General features: G+C 39.6%; 1 protein-coding gene across 11 annotated transcripts in view; it reads right to left on the bottom strand.

Moving 5' to 3' along the window:
* LOC114847415 (kinesin heavy chain-like) overlaps positions 1–22754 on the bottom strand; it is a 56918-nt gene that overhangs the window by 16467 nt on the left and 17697 nt on the right. For 8 of the 11 annotated variants that reach the window (XR_008693384.1, XR_008693383.1, XM_029137130.3 and 5 more), the window contains exons 2-21: positions 21263–21350; positions 10551–10624; positions 10337–10441; positions 9982–10030; positions 9357–9412; positions 9178–9265; positions 8012–8136; positions 7681–7785; positions 7388–7536; positions 6968–7116; positions 6479–6648; positions 6331–6399; positions 6047–6253; positions 5792–5938; positions 5408–5596; positions 5123–5240; positions 1161–1237; positions 478–587; positions 194–295; positions 15–75 (exon numbers count right to left, since the gene is read on the bottom strand). Coding sequence is in view for 9 of the 11 variants with exons in the window: in XM_029137130.3 (XP_028992963.1) it covers positions 15–75; positions 194–295; positions 478–587; positions 1161–1237; positions 5123–5240; positions 5408–5596; positions 5792–5938; positions 6047–6253; positions 6331–6399; positions 6479–6648; positions 6968–7116; positions 7388–7536; positions 7681–7785; positions 8012–8136; positions 9178–9265; positions 9357–9412; positions 9982–10030; positions 10337–10441; positions 10551–10624; positions 21263–21350 (2238 nt within the window). In the remaining 2 variants the exon portion in view is untranslated. Of the gene's footprint in view, positions 1–14; positions 76–193; positions 296–477; positions 588–1160; positions 1238–5122; positions 5241–5407; positions 5597–5791; positions 5939–6046; positions 6254–6330; positions 6400–6478; positions 6649–6967; positions 7117–7387; positions 7537–7680; positions 7786–8011; positions 8137–9177; positions 9266–9356; positions 9413–9981; positions 10031–10336; positions 10442–10550; positions 10625–14489; positions 14745–16721; positions 17023–21262; positions 21351–22754 lie in introns of those variants that run through there. The other 3 variants (XM_055504970.1, XM_029137133.3, XM_055504971.1) reach the window with 3 other exon arrangements.

Consider the following 22754-nt stretch of genomic DNA (forward strand, 5'->3'; position numbering starts at 1 on the left):
ATACATGCACATACCACAGTCTCCTCCAGACCCTTCAGATCCTCTTTGGCCTGTTCTCTCTTTTCATTCAAGAACCTGGATGAAACAACCAATGAGTGTGAACAAAGGCTAGAAAACAAATACCAACGTTTAGTGTCTGCATCAGTAGTCCATGTTTTCGGCAATTCTACAAAGAGAACACAAACAAACTTACAGAAGTTTTTGTAGATTTTGGCCTTTGCTATGTTCCTCGGTTTTTAGCTTTGCAAAGTCCACCTGAAGCTTCCTGTTTTCCAGCTGCAGAGCTCGGTTGACACTAAAACATCAAGCTGGAGCTTTAACATGCTCGAACAACATTAAATCAAATCAAAAACAGCCACCACAAAACTCAACTTTGGATTGCATTAATAACAACATAAAACTTTTATTTAACAAAAACTAATGAAAGATGAAGAGGAAATGTCCAAAATAAATCATAGGTAAAGTTAGACTTCATACTCTCTGAGCTGCTGCACATCTTTGTGTTGCTGTTCGATCTCGTCCCTAAGTTGACTTAGCTGTTTTTGATGAACTTCTCTGTGATTCTCCATTTGTTCCTCCAATGTTCTCTGAAACCACAGACAGCAGATAATCCAGCAAAAGGTGTCTGAGGCGATTGTGTTGACTGAGAACAATGATGTGCAGTTGGGAGTGGTGAAGGAGCAAATAAATAAAACAGGCTATGGGCAAACCAGGAAAAAACATGGCTGCACACCTCTGACTTCAGGTACAACTCAGAGTCCTGTCATCTCCAGAAGGTCTCTGATGACTCTGCTATTGTAGGATGTATTCAGGGTGGTGAGAGAGTGTCAGGGAGTGGTGGACAGCTTTGTGGACTAGTGTGGACAGAACCATCTCCAACTGAACATCAGTAAAACTAAGGAGCTAGTGATAGACTTTAGGAAATCTGTGAGTGCTGCCACCCCTCTCACTATTAAAAATGAAGAGGAAAGTTTTTTGAATCTTGTATCTTGTCTACCTGAGTGGCAACAGGTCGGGTTTACATAGGTAAAATACATAGTGTCAAAACTACTGCCTGGCTAAGTCATTCACTCTAATTGCAAAAAGTACATGCATCATTTCAAATTGCTTATTCCGTTCAAAGTGGCTTTTGATTTTGATTTTTAAAATGTGAACCTTACCTTCATCTCAACAGCATCCTTTAGTCTGCTCATGTGTTCTTTCTCCTTGTCCATCACAGACACCTCCTGCATCTTTCCTGTACACAAATATGAAGCATAAAGAGGCATATAGGAGGCATCACATAACACCAAATCATTTGGTGGCTGGACATTTGGTGGCTGGACAATATCAGGGAACCAGACTCAACTACTATAAAATTGGAAAACACCTAATATTCTGACCACTGACAGATGAAGTGAACAATGTTGTTTATCTCTTATTATGACACTTGTTAGTGGATGGGAAGTATTATGCTTAGAACATTATGCTTGGGGTTAAGATAGGGTTAAGATAAAGTTTAAGATAAAGTTTAGGACATGATTTATGTGTACTAGCTAAAGAAACAACACTCTATAAGCACCTGGCTACAGAATTAAACCAGCTGCTAATGGATGGGCCCACCCTTGCTGGTTTACCAATAGCCAGACAGTCCTAAACTAGACTCAAAAGGTGTTACAAACTGTTGTTTGCACACACAATTACAGAGCCCACTAGGCGCAACAGACCAACTAAATTTATTTATTTATTTATTTACTAATGAACTACTAAGGTAACACCGAAAAGCACAGAAGAAAATGCAGTGGAATTTTTTCTATCTTTCTCACTGTCCTCTGCCTAATCATGACCATGTCGTTTTCATAAAAACAGCTTAACCTGCCATATTGGGATATTACCATTTTGGGAAACACACGATACATTAAAAATAATTATGCACTTATGTGATGATTTATGTAGAGAAATTTTTTGGTCATTAATTTTTTGTAATTCATAGTAATTTCCAACAGACATAACAGACACAGTTCAATATAATGCATCGCACTGTCACAGCTTGGGGTTTTCATGCCATATTTAATTTTGATATTTTCTGGTCTTTGGTGATACCCTTGCGTTGACAGTCTTGCCTGATACCGACCTTTTGCCTGTGTTTATGACCACCTTTTGCCTACCGTCTTTTGTGCTGCTGCCTCTCAGCTCCTGTGTGTCACAGCCTGGACTCACTTCCTGTTTTATTTTCTTGTATTTCCGTTTTTTGTCTTTTAGTTTAGTTTACATTTAGTTCTGCTTTACTTCCGGTCACGTTAGTCTCCAGCTGCAATCAATTTGTAATCTACATCTGTACTTAACCTCCAGTACTCACCGCATTCCTCTGCCAGATTGTTGCGTGTTTACACCTCTCTCCAGCGTTACCTTACCTTGTCATATTTAGATCCTGATTCCACGTCTGTCCTCCATTCCTGAGTATCCGCCTGATCCTAGTCTGTACCGTAGCCATGTCTGTTATTGACCTTGTCTGATTTTGGACCTGAGCCTGCCTGCACCCTGCCTGTACTGTTGCCGTGAGTTCAACGGTGTATGACCTTTGTATTAAGTGGACCTTGCTGAGCAACAATAAAGCCTTTCTACTCACCAAATCCTGGTCTGGTGACTGTGCATGTGGGTCCGTCATCTTCTAGCTGCTGACACTGTGTATGACCATTGCCTGTATCCTGACGACGTTTGTATTATACTCCTTCATCTTACCTGTACGTATTTCAAGCTGTGCACTTTAGACCGCAATGCCACCGTGACACACACATTATGTGGTTCAGATACAGCTGCCTGTGATTATACACTTGGCCAGTAGGTGGTTTCGTGAAGCTTCGAGAAATGGCTCAACCAATTGGCTCAAGTGGTTCAGTGCCTCATGAGGCTTCGTCTAACCATCACTAGTTTTATTTAATTGATTTGTCTGGAGTGTTTTTACTATGTGCCAGGTGTAGTCGGCTTCCGCATCGCGCCGGCAAAATCTGTCACCTGCGTGACGCGCACTTATGGCATCATCGCTACGTCGGGCCACCACGATGCGCAGGTCGGGCGTGACTATTATTAATGTTTATTACTATTATTTTGGCCCATCTGTTATATGTGTTGTATTTTGTGTTCAATGTACCTGGTGATTATTGTGGCAAGATGTGTTATTGATGTATACCTGTTTTAAGGCGAATGTTGGAGCTTTGTTTATATAAGTCTTCCAGTAGTTTCCAAAACTTTCTGGAGAATCGTTCCCCCCAGGTCAAGGGGGCGGGCCAGGCCTCTAAACAGAGTGGCCAAACTCTATTGTGAGGGAGAGTATGTTGGACAGAGAGCAAGTTGGTTGGCAAGAAAGATTGTTGGAGCAAGAGAGAAAAGAGACATTAATTTTGAGCGTTTTTCGGTTTTGATTTGCATCTTTAATGATTAATCCTCATCATTTCCTTATTTTGCTTCACCTGTGTTTTTTTGGTCACCTGTAAATACTGCACCTGGTTTTTGCACTGCACTTTTTGGGCCCAATAAACGTACCATCTGCGAGCAAGCCATCATCCATTTCTTGTTTTTGAACATTTTCCCATGTCTCGAGTGAGCAGTCAGAGATCACTTACCACACTACTAACAGATATAATTACGTGGGAGAGCTGTTCTGTTGCCAAAAAGATGCCAAACGCTGAAAAGCTGCTGACGTCAAAATGATGACAAAGATTAAAAAGTTGACAAAGATCAGCAAGTTGACCAGTTGGTTCAGCAGCTTCCTCTCTGGTCAGAGGCAAACAGTCAGAGAAGGCCATCACACATCCACGGCCCTGAGCCTCAGTGACATCCCTGTCCCGCCCCCAGGGCTGTGTGCCGAGTTCCCTGCTTTACTTGCTCTACACACAACGATTTACCTGTCCATCAAAGCAACACCATTGTAAAGTTTGCAGACGACACTACAGCGGTGGGGCTAATTTCAGGTAATGATGAGGCTGCCTACAGAGGTGGCGCAGCTGTCAACATGGTCCTTGATCAGTAACCTTCTCCTTAGCACTTCAAAGACCAAAGAACTTATAATAGACTACAGGAGAAAAAAAAGAAATACCACCATTTATTATCAATGCGGACCGTGTGGAAACAGTGGCAGATCTCAGCTTTCTGGGAGTTCACACAGAGGAGAGCCTATCCTGGAGTTCAAAAATAATGCAGTTCAAAAATGACATTATAAAAGGTTACTCCTTGTTTGAACTACTGCCTTCAGGCAGATGTTACAGGTCACATAATGCAAGGACAAACAGACTGATGCACAGTTTTTACAACACTGCAATAAAAAAGGTCTGCAGCCAAAAAATAGAAATAATTCATTATTATTCATTATATTATTTATTTAATTTTATTTTTTTTGATTTCATCCTTTTATAATCCAGAACTCTCCTTTCTTTAACACTGACTGGAGAGTACTTTTAATTTTCATCGTACCTTTTGTTCATTGTACTTCTATTCTATTCAACTGTTTTCTATTCATATTATTATAACATCATTCCTCCCTGCTGTAATCAGACTCTACAATAAGAAATGTTATATTTCTGTAAACCTGTGCAATATCTTCCCACATATCTTTACAATATTCATAATGTGAAATATTCACCCTCCACCAAAGTATCTGTATCTCTGTTCATCCCTGTTTATAGATACATGTGTGTGTGTGTGTGTGCAGGGGGGGGGGGTATAGATATATGTGAGAATGATAAAGGTATTGTTATGCTTATGTTTGTTATGTTATGTTATGTTATGTTATGTTATGTTATGTTATGTTATGTTATGTTATGTTATGTTATGTTATGTTATGTTATGTTATGTTATGTTATGTTATGTTATGTTATGTTACGTTATGTTATGTAAAAAAAATATATGTTATTTTACCTTATCTTATCAGTTAGGTACCAGGCACAATCAAGAAACAGGAAGTGACACAACACCAATGGAAAAGACAGGACTGAACAAAACATAAGACCCTTTGACAGGCTTGAAGGCCAAACTGCAACCCCCTAAACTGAGGTACGGATGCCAGAGACAGAACAGGCCTGTGGTAGAAAAAACAAATGGGCAATGGAGGTAATGATGAACAGGAAACACAGTCACACTGTTGTACCTTGGGCACGCAGTTTAGCAATTTCCTCCATTAGAGCATCTTGGCTTTCCTCCAACTGACGCTTCTTCTGCTCCACTTTCTGCAGGTCGCCACTTAATGATGCCAACTTTGCTTGGAGCTGCACAATATGAATAAAACATAAACAATTTAAACATCAGTGAATACAATAAGATTGTCACATATCAGGCAAATTATTAACTTTCAATACTCATTTCCTGCATTAGCACTTTTAATAATAATAATGTAATTAATTAATCAATCATTGTAAGACTCTGGTGTCTGCACCTGTGACACAAGCAGCTGGCAGCTGTTGAGCTCTTTTTCACTGGCCTCTATCCTGCAATTGTTCTGTGTCAGGTTGATCTCCAGCTGTTTGCTCCGGCTCACCCGCGATTTAACCTCAGATTTCATCTTGCTGATGTAGAGACGAGCTGTGGTGAACTCCTCCTCCATCACGTTACTTGTTTCTGTCGTCTGAAGAGACAAACAACTGAGTCAACTGACAGGTCAGTGCTTTTGTCCTTTATATGTGGTTGACTGAATACAGTACAATCTAACTGGGATGTTCTACTAAAGTACACAAACTGTGACATATTTTTTTATGAATCACATTCAAAATGAGCTCTAATTTCAACCACACAGTTGTTTCATGAGGTGAGGAAGTCCTACAGCTTTGAGGTCCGTGGTTCCAAGGACGCTGCCGATCTCACTGAGGTCTTTGAGCAGCAGACCTATGATCTCTTTAGACCTCTTCCTATGATGAGAGCTGACCTCCTGCAGTGATGTTAACTCCCTCTGAACTGCCTCCAGTCTCACCTGGAACACATTTGAAGAAGTAGAACTGATGACTATGTGCTTAAGTCTTCAGTTCTGAGTCTTCAGTCCAAGAAACTGATGTTATTAATTTCTTCCAATTCAACTCACAGTTTTCTTTGCCAGCTCCTCATGCAGCTCCTCGTTGCAGCGGCCCTTGGATTCCACCTCTTGGCTTTTGTGGTCATAGTTGACTGCTAGCTCCTCCAGTGCCTGCAGCACTTCCTTCACCTCCTCTTTTGCTGAGTCATTGTCCCGCTGCAGCCTGGATAGTTCCTCTTGAAGACGCTCATAGTCATGATGGTTAGACACCAACAGCTGGAAGGGTGGAATCACACTTAATTGGGGTTAGGGTGGGTAACATATGAGGGATGTAGTGGACTGTAGAGACTCACCTCGTCCTGATCAATCTGCTGCTGTTTCAGCTTCTCAACAGTCTGACTGTGTTGGTTGATTTCATCGTCCTGAACACAAATCACTGGTTTGACGCATCCTATGAATAAACACAAGCATCAGGTCTGCGCTTGTTGAGGTGTTACTAACCTTGTCATCCAACTGCTGGTACAAGTTGGTAATCAACGTCTCATAATGGGTCTTCTCTTCATCAGACAGAGGGACGTGGGGCAGAGCCAGGCTATCCATCACTACTGTTAACTCACGGCTGTTCTTTTTGTTCCTGCTGTTGAGCTGCTCCTCCGCAGGTACAGACTCACCTGAGAAAAAAACAAGTTTATAAAAATATGCAGGGTAGACAATCACATGGTTTCAAATTCATGTTTGTCAGCTCTGACTGCATTCAGAAAACCACTTCTATATTCAACAAGACACATTCCTAAGAGGTTCCTCTTTTTCAGTTTGTTTTTGCTGTTCTTTAAAAAATCTGGGTTTAGGATCAAATATGATTATAGAAACTTTTGTTTAATTAAAATTTGTGTCATCTGAGACTTTAGCATTTTATTAGACATGTAGTGAAATATTTTAAGTAGAATAAAGAATCAAATAAAAGCTAAAATTCTGATCTGTTCTGTTTACCTTTTCTCCAGCGCTTCAGCTCATTCTCCAACCTCTGGATTATTACGTTTAGACTGAGGTTCTTTTCTTTCTCCTTTTCATACTTCTTCTTCCACTCCTCAGCAGTCAGCTCAAGGTTCACAGATACTGTATTCTTTATGGTTTTAGCTCTGAAACACAGATATATCTTTAATTAACACAGGAAAACACACTCCCTGCCTGATTCAGCTCAGATTATGAAAAAATATAATTCTTCCCAGAAACACAGAAGTTGTTTAACGTTTCTTGTTGTGTCATTAATTTACAATATTTACAGTAATGCTGAAGATGCCAGTGTTTATATTTGGCTTTGTTAACATCACAGTTTAGCAAAAATTCAGTGGGATCATCAGGTGTAGCTCTTAACCAAAGTAGCTGGGACTTTTATTTTGATAGATAGACCTTTGTCCAAACATGAGAGTGGATTTGGTTTCTGCCTCGTTGTAAATGGATGGCGAGCAGCAAATGATAATGGTGGTTCGACAGTTTCCTCCCAGAGAGTCCTGCAGGATCCGGGTCATCTTACTGTCTCTATATGGAACATGGGTTTTCTATACAACAGAAAAAAGCACAAAAAATTTAAAATATTTTCAAAAAAAATATTATATTGGATTAAAATGTATTTGCTTTTCAAAAATGGATTTCCATCAAATTAATTTTGACTGAATATATAAAGATATCAAACCAAGACTCACCGTCCCCTCACTCAGAGCAGCAATCACATTCCCCAGAGCAGACAAAGACTTGTTTATGTTCTTGGCCTCATCCAACACAGCACCTTCTGCTCCAGTCTTACTCACCTGAACAACATCACCATCATTATTTCATAACCTGAACAGTGCTGACTTTTCTGTAAATGATCTAAAAACTTTCATTTACTTTACAATTATCAGGAAAAATGAAAGTTCAGTAGAACATTTCAATAGAAATGTTTGGCTGAAAGTGATCAGGTGAATCATTGCAGAGCATTTAAGCAGTGTGTAAAGAACCAATAAACAGGTTAAGCAACTAAAAATTGACTGTGACCTTCTCACTGCCAGCCAGATCGACCAGGTAGAGTTTCCCTGACAACTTCAGTTCAGTCTCCACATTCTCCTGCTTGATGCTGATCAAAAAGATGCTGTGGGAGCGAGAGCTGTGCTCATTCATGTCTGTCAGAGATTAAACAGCAAGTATGAAGATTAATAGTCACAGTTCAATTTGTGGTAATACTAGTTACGTAGTAAGTAGAAGTAAATGGAAGTGACAGCAGATGCAGTTTATTTTAATAGACAGTAGTAACCACTTCCTGGTTTCAGTGTTACAGTTATAGCAGGACTAAGGGTATTAGTAGTAGTAAGTTTACTGCAGCAGCTCTGTCTGGCCTTCCCAAAACTAAAGGTATGTGTGGGGACACTGATTAGGCTTCTTCTTACCACTAGTGGTCGGGCTTCTCTCATCACCCTGGCTTTCACAAGTGGCACTGTTCACACACCAATGAATGTTTCAGCTTTTTGGTAAACAATGTTATTTTCCAGCTTTATTAACCTTGTCCCCATTGGGACATACTGATAAATCAGTACACAGGTACACTATCTTAGCTGTAAAATCTGCTGCCACATATCGTTAACATTATTGATAATCAGAATCAGAATCAGCTTTAATGGTCAAGTTTGCACAGGACAACCAAAGAATTGTATGTGGTCTGACTCGGTCTTTGTTCCCTCAGAAAAACACAATTATATAAGATTTTAGACATAATTTTAAAAACAAATAAGAAACAATAAAAAAACTGTGGCTCACTATGAGTCATTCAAAGGTGATTTGAAAGTGGCATTGCACATTTATTGTTAAATTGCGAGTCATTTTTGTGTGTCCAGTAGACTTCAGCTCAGACACAGCCTGGGCGAAGATAATGTCTGTCTAAAATGTCTGATTTCTATATTGTAGTATATGTGTATATATAAGTAATATGTAAGTATTATGTGATTATGTGTAATAACATACACACACACAGACACACACACACACACACAAACACACACACACACACACACACACACACACACACACACACACACACACACACACACACACACACACACACACACACACACACACACACACACATGCATGTACGTTATTATGTTATTAGAATTAATATTAACATGCTGCTTTCTAAAATGCTAGACAGGACAAAATTTTTTTCTTACTGGTGACAGCAACGTGTCTGTTAGCTTTTCCCTCATCAATGACGTCCATCACCTCCTCAGGACTTGAGACGAAACGCTCTGTACAGCCCTGACATAAGACACGCAGTACACTATCAATACCACAGATAATCATACTGCATCATAACGTTACTTTTGTTTGTGTAACAAAGAGTCAGTACCTTGACAAAGGGAACCCTGTTCCTGTCCTCGTGGACAGCTAAGTTTGTCTTTGACACTGAAAAAATTTGAAAATACAGTTGCACAAGAAGATGCAGGAAAAATAAAAAATAAAAAACAGCAGAAAATAAGGTAAAATAATTAACAATAACTTCCCTAAAATATTTACCTGGTGCATTCATTTTATCCAAAACGTGACATTATTATTATTATTATTATTATTATTATTATTATTATTATTATTATTATTATTATTATTATTATTATTATTATTGTTGTTGTTTTGGTTATTATTAAAATTAACATGTTGATACAAAGTTCGAAAGTATTGATTTACAAACGCTCTTTACATTATATACAGTACACAATAACACCACACATCTACAAGAATCAAAGACCACTAATTAATTATGATTCCCTGAATAAATAATGTATGTCGGCTGTCATTTACAACTAAAAAAGGTAAAATAATTAACAATGTTCAAAAAGGAGCCACAGACACAGCATTTCAGCATCAACACGAGCAGACTAACCTATCAGAGTCTGAAGATAAAGTGTTGCTTAAGTACAGTTTTACCTCGTGACAGTTTTAAAAACTGCATAGAAATATTTAATCATCATCCTCACCATCAAGTAAGTCTCTGATTTTATCCAGATAGATTTCAAAATAAGAGACCTGCACAGAAATAGTCACAGTTAAATTCATCATATATCATCATCAACATCATATATTGGCATTTCAAAATTTTGGGTCCAACTTTTACACAAATATATTTTCTATAAACACTTACATATGAATATATAAGAAAGGTAATAAGAAAAGAGTTTGACATAATATCATGGCATACTGTGTTTACTGTGCAGAAAATATAACATCAAGTAAACAGCATATGGAGAACAGATGGTACAGTGATGCATCACTGGTCTGTACCACATTGACAGAACTCAGATCAGATATAACTTTCTATAAACAGACTCAGACCTTGATGTGAAACTCCAAGTTTTCGTCCATTGAGTAAATGTGGTCAAAAATGTCTTGGGCAATTCGAGGGATGATCCCCTTTAGGTGAGGGTCATGCAGGTTTCCCTAAAACATACAAAAAAGGTGGATTAATTTAAATGAATTTTAGGTTTATCATGGCAACAGAATCTAATACACTCAGCTTACTCAAATTACATTAGAAAAAGAATCTGACCTCCATAGTATGAGTCTTTCCTGATGACGTCTGACCATATGCAAAGATCGTACCATTGTAACCTCCCAACACATCTGAAACAGTTTAAACATAAAAGTAAGACAAAGCACAGAGTACAACATGAACAATACATTGTTTTTGGTTCTCTCTTTTTACCACAAGTACTAGTCAGTTTTATTTTTTTTATTAATAACCCTAAATTAATGCTGTGAATGCTGTAATGCTGTAATGTAATGTATTGCTGAATAATTGGACATTTCCCTTAGACTGCTCTATGAGTGTTTATGCCTTTCACTCCCTGTAACTGGCTCCTATCTGGCTCCCCAACCACGCGGCAGTGGAGCTGTGTCTTTCTGTCTCTTGACATTTGTGCTCCTTTTCCTCATAGTGAGACTCATGCAGTACAGATGGTACTAGAAAAACACCACATATTATAATATCTAAGTGAGATTATGTGAGTTGATTGGACGAGAGAGACATTCCACCCTGCAGAGGGAAAGGGACAAAAGACAGAAGCAACTTGAGGATTTTGGGATCTTTGCATTACACCTTTGTGGTTTATGTTCTGATCTCCTTAGCTGGTTTTTGATTTGCTTTTTCTCATTATCTTTTTCTCTGTTATTACAATACATTTCTCAAAAGACAACCCTCTCATGGGCTTCTTTAATAGAAATTTCCATGACAGCTGACAGCAGTGACTGAACACACCTGGTCAAGGTAATCAGTATTAGATGGGGCAGGGAGAGTCGGATAGCAAGCAGGACAGTTGCCCTCGGGGACCAGGGTTTAACACCCCTGATTTAAAGCATAGGTGAATGAATCTGAAGAGAATGAAGTATTTAAAGGAAAAATTTACCAATTTTCAATAGGGGTTTACCAAAACAACCTCAGGTAATATTTAAAAAATGAAGCGGCACTCCATAATTTCTATGCAGAGAAGTTATCATTTATTTCTCTGGCAAGACACCTTGGCAGATGGTTTCCTGTGGGCTCAAAAAGTACAACTAGCACTTCCTGGTTTCCAACAGACAAGCTAAGAGCCAGATGCATCGTGTCTGCGCTGATAGAAGCACAACTGAATATCCCGGTGCTGCAATGAATTTACCACTGCCAGTTTCTCTTGGGTTACATACATTCAGAGGAAATTAGCTTCAGGATGCCAAGAGGAAACCAGAAAAAACAGCTGGGACAAAACGGTCAAATGAGCACTGGGTAAGTAATATGTTCGACCTTGTATTGTTTTAGCTTGCGCTGTGAAGTTTCAGTAAAGTTGCAAGCTTTTGCTTGTCGTGTTTTGTACTGTCTGGAGTAGTCGTAGTTAGCTTTTGCTACATATGTTAGCCTATGTATGTTTTCCAAGATGGCAATGCTTGAATAGCTGCCTGCTGGAACAGCTCCCACTATCTTTCATTATGTTGGTTTGTTTTATGGGTTTTTGTTGTTGTGTTAAACTCTGCTTCTAGTGTGCAAACAGGGAGATCACCACCCAGGTTTTAATTGTACAATAGACATTAGACACTGTCCGGGGGACACACAATCAGCCAGCGATCGTGCTCCTGGAGGTGTCCCCCACTCTCAGTGGGATAGGGTTAGGGTTTAGTTATGAGTGTGTCAGCCTAAGGTAAATCCCTACTTATTTATTTTGCATCGATTGTTTGCTTAACTAACTTGCTTGGTTACAGCAGCTGGTTGCACCCCCACTGCCCACCCCCCTCCCGCACACACACCCCAACACACACCCCAACACACATCACAGATATTTAGGATGGACTAAATAAAACATTAAATAAACCATTAATCAAGAGGAGTATATATATTTCTTATATACTCCTCCATCACAATACGGCATTTAGCCTAATACATGCTGCTTGTTGAACTGCTGGACAGAACAAAAAAAAAAAAGGAAACAAGCATCCACAGCAGAGAGTCCAGAGCTGGTGTCGGGCAGAGTCAATAGCTGGATGCAATGTGTCTCTGTGCTGATAGAAGCACAACTGAATATTAGAGATGGGAAGTTCCGTTCTGTCAACTGACTCGGATCTTTAAGTCTCAATCAGTAAAGTGAACAAATCATTTTCAGTCATTCGTTCATTTCGCTCATTTACAGCAGGTAGCGCTGTGGGTGTTGTAATAATGGTCACGGTTCTTAAATATTATATACTGAAGACAACATGGTTTGTTTAAGCGGATGAATTATAATCACAAAATGCTACAAGCAAATCAAACCATGTGAAAACCTAGCAAATACGCACCACACCACACACCCCACTACACGACTTAAGTCCTGCATCTTCCCAATTGTTGTTTAACAGGATTCACAGTCGCTTGGTATCGGTATCGGCTCCGCTATCACGTGACAAGTGAACGAAAAACAATAAATATGAATGAATCCCAAAAGGACTGTAGTACTTGCTGGTCGCCACAGAGCCTGAGCTGTGAACGATGAACGATGAACTAAACCGCGCAGCCTGAGCTGCCTTTTACGTGACGGCTGGTAAAGTGAAAGTAAGACTTACTTTGAAAATTAGTGAGACTTTTACAGCAAAAAGTAACAATAACTTCCCTAAAATATTTACCTGGTGCATTCATTTTATCCAAAACGTGACATTATTATTATTATTATTATTATTATTATTATTATTAACATGTTGATACAAAGTTCGAAAGTATTGATTTACAAACGCTCTTTACATTATATACAGTACACAATAACACCACACATCTACAAGAATCAAAGACCACTAATTAATTATGATTCCCTGAATAAATAATGTATGTCGGCTGTCATTTACAACTAAATAAACGCCAGAAATCAGACATCTTTAATTTCCTTATTTATCAGTCCACACAGCCCCGTATAAGCCCCTGAAAGAACGATCTGTAAGGTGCCATACAGTATGAAAGAATCAGGAACAAACTGAAACACTTGCTGCTTGCCACAGAGCCTGCGCGACTCAGCTGTCACATGACAAAAGAACGGGTTCCTTGAGGAAGGAGTCTCAGTTGAGTGAGTCCTGAACGAATCATTTCTATTTCCTGTCCTGCGGACTGATCTTAAGCAGCTGCTGCCATGTGGCGGGAGAAGGTACTGCATGGAACTGAACTGAGTAATATAAAAGATTAGTTCATATGGAACAAATCGTTCACGAACGACACATCACTACCGAATATCCCAGTGCTGCAATGAATCTACCGCTGCCGGTTACTCTTGGATGAAGTTACGGATTCCACTGAGGACTGTGTGTATATACTGTGATCAGTTTTGGATTACATATGTTCAGAGAAGCTGGAAACTAGCTTCAGGACAGACCAGAAAAAAACACCCCAGACAGAACGGTCAAATGAGCACTGAGTAAGTAATATTTTCAACCTTTTATTGTTTTAACTTGTGCTGTGATTTTTTATTTTTTTTTGTTCTGTCCAGCCGTTTGACAAGTAGCATATCTTACGCTGAATGCCATATTGTGATGGACAGCTTTGCTTTAACAAGAGGAGTATTTTATAAACTATATATACTCTTCTTGATTTATGGTTTATTTAGCTAATCCAAAATATGTGTGATGTTGCTGTGTTGGTGGGCAGGTTAAATTTCTGCTTTAGGGTGTGTATGCGGGAGGGGGGGTAAGGGGTGCAACCAGCTGCTGAAACCAAGCAAATCTGTTAAGTAAACAATCGGAGCAAAATAAATAAGCAGGGATGTACCTTAGGCTAACACATTCATAACTAAACAACTGTTCTACTGTGGTTTACCTTGGAGATTAATACTAATACTAATAACAGTGTTAAGGTATGTGCACATACACATACAAACATATACATACACATATGCATTGTTATACATATCCCATACTACTTAATAAAAGTCATGACATACAACACCACAATTTCCCCATTCACACATTATTGATATTGGTAGTGATAAGTATCAGTAATACTTACAGTTGGATTTGGAAAGTGTCCCACTACAAGGTTAGTAAGGCTGTAGCTTAATGTTATTCACCCAAAGGGTGAGGCAGACGTTGGTGCATGAACTATGCCACTTGTGGAAGCCAGGGTGATGTGAGGGGCTCGGCCACTACGCCCATCCAACAAGTAAAGGAAAGAATCCCAGCAGCCAGGGAGCCCACACACCTTCAGTTCCAGGAGGGCAGGTGTTGCGACCCAAGCCGCCCACACAGAGCCCCCCAGGCAGAGCTGCAGCAGCCACAGAGAGAGCACACGAGGTCAGAGTGGGCCACCGTGGGTCAACGCTGTCCGCCCCCCACAACTCCCAGCCAGGAAGAGACAGCCAAGACCCAGGGACCGCAGTACTACTGCCCAGGCACCACACGCAGCACAGCCAGAGCCTCACCCTTCTTTCACACTTGCCCATTCTCTCGCATGCCCATGCTCGCCCCATGTAATGCTACACTCAGACCTACACACATACTCTGCGGTTGTGCCTTAAGGCCAACCTCCGCCCAGGGCTCAATGAAGGTTGTAGCCCGAGTAGCACCCCCCCCCCCCGCAACAGGCCCGAGCAGTCACCAGAGGACGTCGGACCACTAGGGCAGGTAGCGCCCCACCCGGGATAGACACCCCTCCGAGCACAGGCAGGCACCCCCAGAGGGCTTCCCCTGACGCAGGTCACCCACATCTCCACCCCCAGGTTCGCCCCCGCACACCGCCAGTCTCAGCGGCCACCACACCCCCGCCGCAGGGGACCCATGCGGCCAGCCCAGAATCCACTAGTCCCGTTGTCCTGGTTCCTTAGGCAGGCAGGCACCTCTAACCACCAGTCACCCCCCCCACCACTGTGCCAGACATGATGCAGCACCCGAGCCCCACGCATCCTTACCTGGAAATGGAATCAATCAGAGTATAGTTTTGGTCATTCATTTGATGAAGCAGACAATGTGTCTAAGGTGGTATAATCTAACAAGCTCTCTAGATCAAGCCCACTTAGATCTCCTAGGAGACAAAGTGCAGGGGCCGCTGGGATTGGACAGCTTAACTGGGTTGACAGGTGTTCACATACTCTTTGCCAAAATTGCTGCACAGTTGAACATGACCAGAATGCATGTAGGAATCTATCTGCTGTGTTATCTGTACAGTGAGGGCAAATATTTGTGTTTGTGAGACCCATTTGGAACATCGTTTGTCCTGTATAGTGAGTTCTATGAAGAATTTTGTATTGTATTAGTTGTAAATTTGTATTTTTTGTCATTCTGAATAAATTAGAACATATATTATTCCAGAACGTGTAATTAGTGGTGATGTTGAGATCAGCTTCCCATTTAGAGATCAAAAGGCTCACTGTCTGGTCTACATTGGAAATTAAGATATTTTGGATACTGTCCTTTTCCCTGATATATCAATAAATCGCTCTATTACTGGTGGTGGTTGCATGTGGATGGCAGTATTCTTACTTTTTGCATTAAGTATTGACTTTAGTTGTTGGTATTCTAAGAAATTGGCACTAGTCATTTCATAGTGGGACACTAATTCTTTAAAAGAGGTAAACTTGTCTCTTGTGAAAACATGTTTCAGATGTGTTATCCCTTTGATATGCCAAGTTGGAAAGTGTATTGCCTTTTTGTTTTGTATGATGTCTGGATTGTTCCAGAGAGGTGTGTTTTGGCAAAGAGTAAGCGAAGATCCCGTAATTTTAAGAAAATCCCACCAGGCTGTCAGAGATGCTTTTATGCTAATGCTCTAACAACTATGATGTTTGATTTTGGTGCTGATAAAGGGCAGATCTGCATATTTCCACAAAATGTTTGTTCAATGTCTATCCAGGAGGAGTCTCCTGGCATGGTTTTTATCCATTTGTGGACATGGTTCAATCTATTGGCAAGAAAATAGTGGTGGAAGTTAGGTAGTTCTAGGCCGCCGCAGCGTCTGGAAGAGTTTTTAAACTAATTCATGGTGGCTTGGTTTTCCACAAAAACTGTGAGATGTAGGAGTTTAAGTTCTACTGTCCCTCCTGAGGGACGCCTGAGGGCATCATGCGAGTTATGACCGTGTACAGCCCAGCTGCTAAACCTCAGCGACACAAGCTGAACACCGTTGGAAAGCTTAGACTTTCGTCTTTCCGACCATATACACCATTTCCAGCTACAACAACCACAGCGCAGTCACCAAATGTTTAAAAAACAATAACCATAAATCCATAAATTTTCCATCACTTACTTTTGACGACTTCTGAGCTTCAAATCGCGCTCAATCACGTCGTGTGTGGTCTCTTTACGTTCGTTACGATCCAGAGAATGTAATCCAATAAAGCGTTTCGGTCCAAAACACACGGTACATCCACACTGGTCCAAAAACTACAAGTGTTCTGCTCTAACTCGTGAGCGAAAAATAATTTTTTCCAACTTCTGTGAGCCATAACTCGCTAAATTCAAAAGCGAAAGTAACGGGAACTTTTCAAGATGGAGGCTCCCGGGCTTCGGCTTCGAACGAGACCAACTGAGCCGTAAACCTCTGTTCATTGGCCCCACCATAGCAACCCCTAGCACATGACCTCAAACCATACCCCTCCCCCCTCCCTCCACTCACAGGCCTCTAGAGTTAACCTCGTAAATGCTGGAACAAAACAGCCAACGTAGCCGTGTCCCAGAGAAAGCACTGATTCTGCTGATATACGATGAGTGGGGGAGGGGCGCTCAGTTGTTACATATATTATATTAGGTTATAGTGAACGCAAATATAGCATTATAGGGTATTTTTACAGCTTGTATGCTTTCATTTGAGCCCTCCCTGGTGTCTCTGGGTTGATCCAGGCCAGAGATGTGACCTATTAGGGGTACCTGGGCCAGGCAGAATTTGGTGTGGGGGGGGATAATTAATTAATCATAAAAGTAATTAAAAAATGTCCCATTTACTGGTTTTTAACACTATTTGATTTATTTCTTCATATATAAATGCAAAAGGCTTCATTCTTTTTGATCCCTTTTGTTTTTTGTCCTGAGACCAGTCACCAGGGAGATATTTGCTTATATCTATAAAGGAAAAATCCAGGCGAGGGCTTATCAAAAAATTATTAAAAAATTATTTTAGTTTTGTGTTTCTTTTGTTTTTCTCCTGTATAACTTTAACTACAACTGTAACTGTAACTGTGTAACTGTAACTGTAAGCTTTCATTTGAGCCCTCCCTGGTGTCTGTAGGTTGATCCAGGTCAGAGATGTGACCTATTAGGGGTACCTGGGCCCGGCCGATTTTGGGGGAGGGGGGAATAATTAATTAATCATAAAAGTAATTAAAAAATGCCACTATTTAACACACTATTTATTTATTTATTCATATATAAATGCACAAGGCTTCATTCTTTTAGATCCCTTTTGGTTTTTTGTCATGAGACCATTCACCAGGGAGATATTTGCTTATATCTATAAGGGAAAAATCTAGGCAAGGGCTAATCAAAAAATTATTTAAGGTTTGTGTTTCATTTGTTTTTCCTCCTATATAGCTGTAACAAATTATGTTTCTTTCTTTGAAAACTAGAAGAAGTTTCCTTTCCAATGACACCAAGCTCAATATTATAGCCCTTACCATTAAGGAACTACAACCATTTTAATTGGAATATGCCCAATCGAATCCTAATTAATTAATAGGTTTTAAATTGGGCTCGAAAGCTAAGGGGCTAATGTCTTAAACCACGCCTGGGCTGGTTGAGTTGGAATCATTGAGAATATGTAATTAATTTTTGGCAGGATCATCATTTTTATGGTGGCAATACTTCCCATAACTGAAATGGGTAAGGACTGCCATCTTTTGAGGTTGGCTTCTATTTGTTTTAATAATGGATTGTAGTTTAGATCAATAAGCTCTGATAGCCTAGACGACAATTCAATGCGCAAGTATTTAATGTTTTCATCCAGTTAATAGAGTATTCTGAAAGTCATGAGAATTCATCTATGAGGCTGATAGTTGAAGGAAGAGACGACTGTGGCTCCAGGAGAAACAGTAACACATTGTCAGCATATATGCTGTTCTTTAAAGTTTGAGTAAAGTTATGAGCTCCTGTTTATGGTGTTTTAGACTGTCTGGAGTAGCGTTGGCTTATTTTGCTAATGCTTGTGAATGCTTAAAGCATTTACTGGCAACAGCTGGCAATAGTTCTCCAAATAATTAGCTTCAATAGCAATATTTCTGCTTTTGGCTGGGTAATTATGACTATTTAAAGATTGATTAACAGTGGTCCTCGGGCTCCATTCTCTCAGGCCGACCCTCCCACTGGGGGGAGTGTTTGCCCCTGGTTCTCATGGGGTGGACAGTGTTGACCCACGGTGGCCCACTCTGACCTCGGGTGCTGTCTCTGTGGCTGCTGCAGCTCTGCCTGGGGGGTTCTGTGTGGGCGGCTTGGGTCTCAACACCTGCCCTCCTGGAACAGAAGGTGTGTGGGCTCCCTGGCTGCTAGAGTACTCCCATCCGCTCGTTGGCTGGGCGTAGTGGTCGAGCTCCTCCCATCAACCTGGCTTTCAGTGGCATTGTTTATGCACCAAAGTCTGCCTCAGCCAAAGGGGGAACAATGTTAAGCTACAGCTTTAATAACCTTGTAGTGGGACATGCAACACCTGAGCTGATAAACAGGCTTTCTAAACCCAACTGTAAGTATTACTGATATTTATCACTACCAATATCAATAATGTGTAAATATGGAAATTGTGGTGTTGTACAGTATGTCATGGCTATTATTAAGTAGTATGAGATGTATAACAATGCATATGTGTATGTATATGATATATGTTTATGTTTGTATGAGTATGTGTACATACCTTAACACTATTATTGGTATTAGTATTAATCTCCAAGGTAAACCACAGTACAGCAGTTGTTTAGTTATAAATTAATCAGCCTAAGATACACCCCTGCTTATTTATTTGCACTGATTGTTTGCTTAACAGATTTGCTTGGTTTCAACAGCTGGTTGCACCCCCACCCCCCACCCACAACCATACACACTTACTATGGTGCTTTTATTCTGAAAGGGCTTAATCTAAATCTTTTGTTTTAATAGGACTATTTTGCTTTTGAATGATAAATTGTGAAATTTAATGACTATTTTATAGTCACACACAACCTCTAAATCCTTTCAAAACAAAAACACCAATGTAATATATAACCTTAAATGGCAAGAATCAATGGTTATAAATCAATGGTTATAAATAAATGGTTAATTATGACTAGTTATTAAACTATTACACAGTTAAGCAATTTACTACAAATACCTCCTCAAATCCTTTCAAATTAAACGGCTAGTCAGCTTTTTCTTGATTGTCAACAATGCACCTTGGTCAACATTTTAATCTTTGTCTACTTTTGAATCTTTGTCATCTTTTTAATCTTGTTTTTAATCATCATATTTTTAATCGCTGTCATCGTTTTAATCTTTGTCAACATTTTGTCGTTTTCATCGTTTTTTGTCAAGATTAGTAAATAACCACACTCTTCCCCCTCCAAATCTTAAAAAAAGCACCAATTAAATTCCCTTTAATTAGCAATATTTCTGCTTTTGATTGGTTACTTTTATGACTAATGAATTAGACTATTTTACGATTTGGCCATTAACCACACACGGTTCCTGCAAATCATTTTAAAATAAAAGCACCAATCCAAATTATTAGCTTTTTCCTTAGCATTTTCATAGCTTCTGAAGAGTTATCTATTAGTAGTTATTAAGATTGTTTTACAGTTCAGCAATTAACCACACACACTGCCTCCAAATTATTTCAAAATAAAAGCCCCAATCAAAGTCAGTGGCTTTAATAGCATTATTTCTGCTTCTGACAGATTATCTATGACTAGTTATTAGGACTGTTTTACAGTTTAGCAATTAACCAGACGCACTGCCTCCAAATCCTTTCAAAATAAAAGTTCAAGTCAAAATCATTAGCTCTAATAGAGAATTTTCGATTTCCGAGTTCTTAATTATCACCAGTTAATGAGACTATTTTATAGTTTAGCAATTACCCACACATGCAAAAATGCAATTTTTCTCAATTTGAAATTCAACTGCTTCCTCTGCAGCTACCTTCACCTGTTTTCAGTGTTTCCACAGCTTTGAGCTATTCATTCAGCTCTTGAACTAAAAAATGTAATTGTAATATTGAGCTGGTGTGATAATAGAAAATAATTACAGCAAATTTACTTCAACTACCATCAATTTAAAACTCAACTGCAGCTTTTCTGCAGATTTTTAATTAAGTTGAAACAACTCAAAATTCTCTTGAGGTAAATTCATTTATGATTCAAATGCTTCAGCTACTTTGAGCTAGGTTTTAAATGTTTCAGTATCTTTTCAAAATTTCAGCATTCACTCTGCATTTTCCTATGGAAATGGTTTATTTAGTTTTATGTTTGATTTACCCAATTCCCTTAAATGTACTGACCCTTAAATGTAATGTGTAAAGATGAGTTCAATGCCACTGAATGAAAAGTCAGTCAGCACTGAGGCAGCCTAGGGACTTATCTTTGCACAGTACATTTAAGGGTCACCACGTAGCAGATCAGCAGAACTAGAGGTCTGCCACACAACATGCAGAATGAAATAGTCCAAAACATACTGGCAGAAAGCAGGAACTCTCTGTAAAGAATGCAGCAAGTCCAGATACTTCACAAAACCAAAAAATTATTCTAAAACTTCTAAAATTTAAATTACGATCATTCTATAGAGCTAATTTTCTTACGTCTTTATTTATTTGAAATAAATAATAAATTTTGGACAAACCTGTGACAATCTGTTTGGCACAGGTGTTGTACACTTGAACTTGTTCTGTTTTAGGTGGAAACACTTGGTCAAATATGTATGGCTTCCCCTGAAAAACAGGAAATGATTTGTCAAAATAAAAGCATCTCAAACTCAGGTAATAAACATGTGAATCTAAATAACAACAACCAAAACATCTGAATCGGCACCAAGCAAACATTTACCTGCAGAATTTAAAGTGATAGTTCACAAGCAAGTTGTACAATAAAAAATGGACATTAGCCAAATGTGCAAAAAACTTTGATGGTCTGTGTCTAGAGAAAACAAGAAAAAGCTGCTGCAGTATGTGTTGTGTCTGAAAAGAATTATATCCTACAGCACCCACAATGCACTGCGCACACACTTGACCTGCAGCGATTGGACCTACCTGATCCACCGACTGCATGGCGTAACGCCTCTGGCTTACAGAAAATTGTTCTGACCTTGCTTTATGTCTTTAACAAAAGGTTATATATATAAGTGTTTAAATAAAGACATAGTTTCTAAGTTGTTCAGCAGCCTTTTATTCTGGACCAAATCAGACAGATATAGAAAGCCACAGATTCCACAACCACCCTCTTCTTTTCTTCATCTGCTGTTAGTGGCTGGCAAAACAATTCGGTTGTCTCTGTGATGATACGCAGCCCGCCAAAATGACCTAAAAAATGAATTAATAAAGAATTAATTTTTTATTTAGTATCAGAGTTGCTGGCAACCAAACTAATGCACAAGCTAACGTTGGCAACGTAAGCTAGCCCTACTCTAAAACACAAGAAGCAGCAGCTCATAACTGTAGTCAAACTTCACAACACAAGCTAAAACAATAAACAATCAAAGATATTACTTACTCAGTGCTCATTTAACCGTTCTGTTCCCGCAAAACAGAACTTTTTGTCCGGGGTTTGAGTCTGAGTGGAAGCAGTCTTTTAATTTTGATTATTGGAAAAACAGCGTCTCATCATTGTCATCATGTGACTCACAAGATGACAACGTATTACTTAGTGCATGGATCACCAAGACCATGAACCGCTGGTCGCGTTATAGTATTTAGTATAGTTATGAACGTAAGTAAGTTATGGCAACTAATGGCAGTTTAAAACTGAAAATAAGAAGCTGAACGGTGCGCCCTCCCGCGTGCAGCGTTCGATTTGTGGCAGACAAGCTACTGTAACCCTGATTTCTCGCGGTTGGTACGGGCTACAATTTTCTTACGCCACTCTTACCCAACGCACGTCACCTTTTTCCTGTCCCCCGTCAACAAGGGCAGGTAGGAAGTAATGTTAATTACAAATAAAATCAGAGTACCTGAAATGCCACGTTTCCCAAACAACATTTTAATCGAAAGAAGACATAAAAGTCAGGGCTCAGAGGTTTTATTTTATATTTTATTGACAGAAGATCGTAGCAATTAACAGCATACTTATTCAGTCCTTGTTCTCTTTTATATGGAATACGAGCAACGATCAGACGTAAG

This window comes from Betta splendens, chromosome 21 (assembly GCF_900634795.4).
Source record: "Betta splendens chromosome 21, fBetSpl5.4, whole genome shotgun sequence".
Classification (NCBI taxonomy): domain Eukaryota; kingdom Metazoa; phylum Chordata; class Actinopteri; order Anabantiformes; family Osphronemidae; genus Betta; species Betta splendens.